Here is a 7,500-nt window from a genome sequence, read left to right on the forward strand (position 1 = left end):
GCACAACCCCCGTTTCACTGCATCCGGCTCTGTCAGTCACACAAACGTCCCTCCCAAGCGCACACCATATATCCTTACACTTACAGCATCATACGATAACTCACTGAAAATTAGAAGGCTTTGAAATACTGCTGATAGATTCTGTCCGATGTCACCTCCCAGCATTGCAATATTTAATGTGAAGGAAAATAGTAACTGTCATAGATTTAGAATTTTTATTTGGACTTTTGCACTGATTCAGCAGTAGTCAAATCCCTTTCGTTAGCGCACAGGGAATCTTTGGCTTTTCTCGGGCGGCCTTGCTGGCACTCTCCATGCATGTAGTGCGACTGAGACACGCCCTTCTTCTTCCTCTCCTTTTTTTCCTCTCCATCTCTTCCCTCTCTCTGCCTCTCCATCTCTCTCTCTCTCTCTCTCTCTCTCTCTCTCTCTGGCATTTCTGTGTAGGTGTGCCAGCCGTACGGCTGCCGACATCTGCACGGTCTCGCGTGGAGGAGAGGAATTTGGAAACGTATATAAACCATCCGAGAGAGAGCGAGAGAGAGAAGGATGGAGAGATGGAAGGGGAGGAAGGAGACTTAATTATAGCAAAGAGTAATTATTAGTTTGTCCCTCTACCCTCAGACAGAGAAGTGAGCTCAGATGGAGAAACAGAGAGAGTCTGCACGCGCAGAAACATAGCGAGGAAACGGTACAAGAAGACAGCTGGGCGAACAGCTCGCAAAGTGCTGGAGTATCGCGCGCTGCCGCGGACCCGTTCGGAACCGCTACTGCTGAGAGACGAGAACAGTGTCTCGTCTTAAGCCCAAACCTGCCCTTCGTGAAGTCACTCACCTTTGCTAAAGCAGACGCAGTTCTGCACAGCCGTCCCGGTCTCGCAGTCGCTGGAGTGTGTGTGCATGCCGCTGTCGGTTGGTAGGTATCAGCAGGACCAGGAAATGTGTCATGGGTACTTGCAAGTCAATAGAGCGTAACAGATCCCCTGATGCTGATAGCGACGGATAGGGGCTTTGAAGCTAGCTCGCTACAAATTGTATCACAGGTCGTCTTTCAAGCTGCCTGCGCGCTCGTGTGTGTGGTGGCGTGTGTGTGCTTGGTTTGACCTGTGTAGCTAAAGTGAGGTGTCCAGAGGTCAGTTGTGGTTGGAGCACTTGCTTAGGGCGTGTGTGCACGTGTGTGCGCGTGTGTGGGTGGGTTTAAGTTGTGGTTTAGGGAGTGTGTGTGTGTGTGTGTGTAATTACAGTCAGATAAATCAAAATGTGCATTTATTTTCTGTGTTTTTTTTAAACTATAGGCCGGGAGAAAGAGGCCGAGAGAGAAAGAGAAACAGAGGCAGGGAAGGGCAGGTCATGTTGGCACATCCATGTCAAATAAACATGCCTCCCAAGCAACAGTTATAATTACATAATTATTACTGTGTCCCCTTTTCATCTCTGCAGAAACAGTCTTCATTGTTCATAGTCTTCACAGACATAAAGGGCAGTGCTGGTGATTCTGTAGTGTGCGCCGTCATGAGGTACGAGGAGCTTGAACTGGTCCCAGATCAGCATTCTCTACTCTGACAAGCCTTTATATTACAGTTGGGTTGGTGGATGGGTTGGTGTGTGTGTGGGTGTGTGTGTGGGTGGGTGGGGAAGTTGGGTCTAGGCAATTCGCTCCAATATGAGTGATGGAAAGCACCTGCCTCCAAGCTGTGCTTTTAGAGAAGGAGAGAGAGACAGACAGAGATGTACAGCGAAGGAGAGAGAGACAGAGACATACAGAGAAGGAGAGAGAGACAGACAGAGACGTACAGAGAAGGAGAGAGAGACAGACAGAGACGTACAGAGAAGGAGAGAGAGACAGACAGAGACATACAGAGAAGGAGAGAGAGACAGACAGAGACATACAGAGAAGGAGAGAGAGACAGACAGAGATGTACAGCGAAGGAGAGAGAGACAGAGACATACAGAGAAGGAGAGAGAGACAGACAGAGACATACAGAGAAGGAGAGAGAGACAGACAGAGACGTACAGAGAAGGAGAGAGAGACAGACAGAGACGTACAGAGAAGGAGAGAGAGACAGACAGAGACATACAGAGAAGGAGAGAGAGACAGACAGAGATGTACAGCGAAGGAGAGAGAGACAGAGACATACAGAGAAGGAGAGAGAGACAGACAGAGACATACAGAGAAGGAGAGAGAGACAGACAGAGACGTACAGAGAAGGAGAGAGAGACAGACAGAGACATACAGAGAAGGAGAGAGAGACAGACAGAGACATACAGAGAAGGAGAGAGAGACAGACAGAGATGTACAGCGAAGGAGAGAGAGACAGAGACATACAGAGAAGGAGAGAGAGACAGACAGAGACATACAGAGAAGGAGAGAGAGACAGACAGAGACGTACAGAGAAGGAGAGAGAGACAGACAGAGACATACAGAGAAGGAGAGAGAGACAGACAGAGACATACAGAGAAGGAGAGAGAGACAGACAGAGACATACAGAGAAGGAGAGAGAGACAGACAGAGACGTACAGAGAAGGAGAGAGAGACAGACAGAGACGTACAGAGAAGGAGAGAGAGACAGACAGAGACATACAGAGAAGGAGAGAGAGACAGACAGAGACGTACAGAGAAGGCGAGAGAGACAGACAGAGACGTACAGAGAAGGGGAGAGAGAGACAGACAGACATACAGAGAAGGAGAGAGACAGACAGAGACGTACAGAGAAGGAGAGAGAGACAGACAGAGATGTACAGAGAAGGGGAGAGAGACAGACAGAGACGTACAGAGAAGAAGACAGACAGACAGAGACGTACAGAGAAGAAGAGAGAGAGACAAACAGACACACAGAGACGAAGACAGAGACAGAGGCAGACGGAGGGAGGAGAGAGATGAGTGAGAGTGAGAACAGTGAAATGACATTTGCGCTGTGCTGATGGTTGGAGCAGATGTTTTGGCCTCTCCCTCACCTCCTCTTTCTCTGTTCTCTGCTCCTCACTTCCTCCTCGCCTCTCCTCCTTCATCCTCTCCATGTTCTCTTGTCGTCTCCTTGCGATGTACTGTAAGCATCGGCTGCTTCACTGGAAAGGCAGGGGTCAGGGGTCCTGATGTGGCCACCTGTGGTCAGCGGCGAGCTTCTTCACCTTCAGCCATTTTTGTGCGTCTTGTCTTCATCTCGCCCTCTCAGCGCTGCTCTCCTTCACCTGTACGTATATATTTAACCCCACCCTCTTCTTTTTCTCCCGTGTTTTTTTCCACATAAAGCTGTTTTTCATAAACTCTAGCCTGGAATAGCAGTCCCTGGGGCGAGCACTGAAACACAAGCTCTCTCTGAGCTGTACTCTGTGTGTGTGTGTGTAACAGTAGATTTTTCTGAATCACTGCCAAACAGATGCAGTTGCTTGGAGTTCCACCAGAGGAGCTTTCAGATCTCTTTCTCTCTCTCTCTCTCCCTCTCCGTCCTGCACTCGGTCTCATTGTCGTGCTCTCTCCTGGTGTAGAACAGTAGCAGTAGATATCCGAGCGGTCCCTCCTGTTCGTTGGGCCAGGGGGCAGTTGTGGCCCCTGGCCCCACAGGGGCCTGTTGGCAGTCACTCTCCTTAACCCCTGCATTGCCTCTACATACAACATCCATAGCGCTTCTTAACACCTCCAGAAATGTGACCGCATTGTTACATTGTTCTGTTGTTACATGGTTCTTTCCCTCTGGCTTTCTGTCCCCCACTCAATCCCTCAATATTTCATTTTAATGTATTTACATTTTGCGATTAATATTTCAAACACAGTATGTAAGTTCAGAGCTAGCAGAGACCTTTATCTGCCTACTTTATTATCAAATTTTGCAATAATTGCGATGCAGTTAGAAGCATCTTACTGGTTTCTCATAACCTTTCTGTGTGTGTGTGTTTGTCATTTGTAACAGTGAAGTGTCTCAGTGTCTCAGTGAAGATGGTAAAGCCCTGTTCTGATCTGCCACGTTCCACACTGTCCAGGAAGCTGCATGGCTGGAAGTGTGGATGGGGTGGTGTGGGCCTTTATAGTTTTGTCAAACCTGCATTTTTGGCATGGTGAACAGCATGGTTGTAGAGGAGGGTACTCTCCTCACACACACACACACACACACACACACACACACACACACACACACACACACATACACACACACACACACACACACACACACACACACACACACACACACACACACACCCTGTGACTGTCACGCAGGATAATTGTGTGCGTTCTGGGTAGTGCACCAGGGACCAGGCTCTTTGGTCTGGTGGTTAGAGCACACGTTTGCCACCTGGAAGACCCATGTTTGAGACTAAGCATGGTCACTACCTCCACCACACACACAAAGTATATAGTATCAGCTACTAGCAAGCACAAAAGCAAACACATGTGGAGGACATCCATATAAGGTCAATAGTAAGATCCATTCATTGGACTTTGACCTACAATCTGAATGGGTCACCTGTGTGTTTTGAGGTGGGTTGTTTATCTGTTTGGTGACATGCTCGGGGGGAGGGGGGGTCATCTGTTCAGATGTTTGTGAGGGGGTTGTGTGTGTGTTTGTGTAGGCTGGTGTGTTTAGTTATCTGATTGGTCATCAATGGCCTGAGCTGGTGCTTTTGCCAAGAATTCTGAGAAAAGTCTGTTGTTGCAGCAATCAGTAATCCGCTCTGTGCAGCAGCGCTGAAGAAACATATGCGCACGCACGCGCGCGCACACACACACACATACATTCAAACACAAACACACACAGAAATACACACACACAGAAACACACACACACAGAGTTTGGCTGTGGAGACTCATGTAATATGTACTGAACAGTTAGGCTTGTGTGTTTGTGTGTGTGTGTGTGTGTGTGTGTGTGTATATGATGCATATGTACACACACACACACACACACACACACACACACACACATACACACTCTCTTTTCACTTCATCCAACATCGAGGCTGGCTGGCTGGCTGTTTCAGATACACTACAAACAGGGCAATTCCCTGTGCTTATGTATGTGTGTCTGGATGTGCCAACCTCACTGTGTGTATGCATAACCATTTAAGTGTAATTTGGTCAACTGATTATACATGTGTCTGTATTTGTATGTATGAGGGTGTGAGTGTGTGTGTGCTTACCAGGGATTCCCTGATAAGATGGAGGAGACATCCTATGTCCAAACATAGGACTCACAGTCTCATACTCTATTGGTGCTCACTCTTTCTCTCTCTCTCTCTCTCTCTCTCTCATTCTCTTTCACTTCAGGTTCTCTCTTTGTAGTGTGTTGACTCTCATTCTTTACACACACTCTGTACACTCACATATTGGTCTTTCTACAGTGACTTGCATCCCCACTGAACAGGAAGGAATATGTGGGTGGGAATAACACTCATCTCCTATTGGCTGTCTTGGCTTTAAAAATGCCCTAATTGGCATGCACGCATACTGATAGCAAGCTGGATTAAAACTACAGCACATCTTGAAACTAAAGTGTGTATACGTGTGTGTCTCTGCATGTGTGTAATCATGTTTCTTAAATGCTCGATGGCTTTTTTCCTCATCCTTTTTTATAACCTTTCAAACTTCTTTCTTTTCTTTCTTCTGTATCACCCCTTTTCCCTCTCTTCTCTCTCCCTCCTTCCCTCTCTCTCTCTCTTCTCCTCCCCCTCTCTCTTGGTCCCCCCCCCCTCCTCTCTCTCTTTCTCCCTCACTCCGTTTTTTCTCCCTCTCCCTCATCCTTGGCACAGACTGGTATGCCTAAATCACATGGCTGATTGGGTAGATCCCTGGCACTCTGCCACCACAGAAACGGTATCATTCACAGTGTCACCACAATGGTGAGGTATCATTACAATAACCTACAATAATCCAGACACAATGTTAAGGTATCGTTACAATAACCGACAATAATCCAGACACAGTGTTAAGGTATCGTTACAATAACCTACAATAATCCAGATACAGTGTCAAGGTATCGTTACAATAACCTACAATAATCCAGACACAGTGTCAAGGTATCGTTACAATAACCTCCAATAATCCAAACACAGTGTCAAGGTATCGTTACAATAACCTACAATAATCCAGACACAGTGTCAAGGTATCGTTACAATAACCTACAATAATCCAGACACAGTGTTAAGGTATCAGTACAATAACCTACAATAATCCAGACACAGTGTTAAGGTATCAGTACAATAACCTACAATAATCCAGACACAGTGTTAAGGTATCAGTACAATAACCTACAATAATCCAGACACAGTGTTAAGGTATCAGTACAATAACCTACAATAATCCAGACACAGTGTTAAGGTATCAGTACAATAACCTACAATAATCCAGACACAGTGTTAAGGTATCATTACAATTACCTGCAGAAATCCCAAACACTCAAATAGCAATGCAATTATTAACAAAATCCTTGTATCCCTGTTACAACAACTGTAGATATGGTACTATACAATGGATCTGTACATTCTGTAGATTGTGTACATATATACTCAACCATATACATTGTACATTGTGTATATAATCATAATATACATATATTGTACATACATTGTTAATATATTTTTGTACATACATAGAATATATATTTATCTGTATATATATATTTTTTTCTCTATGCACCCCTGGTTCTCTTCCTCAGTTTGGACAGAGCACTCTCCACCATTTCACTGCATGTTGTACTGTGTATGACTATGTATGTGACAAATAAACCAAACTTGAACTTGAACTTGAACTTGTATATCCAGTGACTGAAGAAGAAACTACAAGCGCCCCCCCCCCAACAAACACAGTTTAAGATTATTAATCTCCCAGTACAAATTCAGTGTAAAAAACAAAAAAAGCAACATATATCACAAGTACAAATTGCCAGATATTGGTCAAATGGATAAAAATTAAGTTCTCTGTATCACTGTAGTGTTCAGTTAGGAGACTGTTAAAAAACTATTAAGTAATTTGTACATATGCGCGTGTGTGTGTGTGTGTGTGTGTTGCATGCTGTTTTCCTGTGCTGCTTGAAACACACTGCACTATTGTGCTGCCCCGCTAACAGTCACATCCTGCCTGGGCTATGGGGTGATCTGAGGACACTCACATTCGCGCTTATACACAGACTGGAGATTGTATTTTATCTGTCGTGATGTCCCCTTCTCACTGTCTTGTTCTCTGTTTCACACACACACACACACACACACACACACACACACACACACGCACGCACGCACGCACGCACGCACGCACACGCGCACACGCACACACGCACACGCACACGCACACACGCACACACGCACACACACACACACACACACACGCACAGTCTCATGTCTCATGTCCTCATCATGTCCAGTGTCCTTTGTCTTAGTAAAACAGACCGTTCAGAAACACCCATCATACCTCAGAACAACAGGAAAAGCAAAGCACTCAGCAGGCCCGTTTGGGGGAACACCTTTCCCACTGATCCTGGACCGAGTGCACATCCCCATTCCTGCACATACA

At 45.9% G+C, this 7,500-nt stretch overlaps 1 protein-coding gene across 25 annotated transcripts in view; it reads left to right on the forward strand.

The window, feature by feature from the left end:
- Positions 1 to 7,500, forward strand: part of nfixa (nuclear factor I/Xa) — a 97,555-nt gene that overhangs the window by 64,747 nt on the left and 25,308 nt on the right. Inside the window, exons 4-5 of one of the 25 annotated variants that reach the window (XR_014118249.1) lie at positions 1,295 to 1,516; positions 3,052 to 3,190. The exons of 22 other annotated variants lie outside the window; for them this stretch is intronic. Coding sequence is in view for 1 of the 3 variants with exons in the window: in XM_081701320.1 (XP_081557446.1) it covers positions 1,295 to 1,374 (80 nt within the window). In the remaining 2 variants the exon portion in view is untranslated. Of the gene's footprint in view, positions 1 to 1,294; positions 1,930 to 3,051; positions 3,191 to 5,741; positions 5,832 to 7,500 lie in introns of those variants that run through there. 2 more of the 25 variants (XR_014118250.1, XM_081701320.1) reach the window with 2 other exon arrangements.

Source organism: Electrophorus electricus, chromosome 18, assembly GCF_041902795.1.
Source record: "Electrophorus electricus isolate QZ-2024a chromosome 18, ASM4190279v1, whole genome shotgun sequence".
Taxonomy (NCBI): Eukaryota; Metazoa; Chordata; class Actinopteri; order Gymnotiformes; family Gymnotidae; genus Electrophorus; species Electrophorus electricus.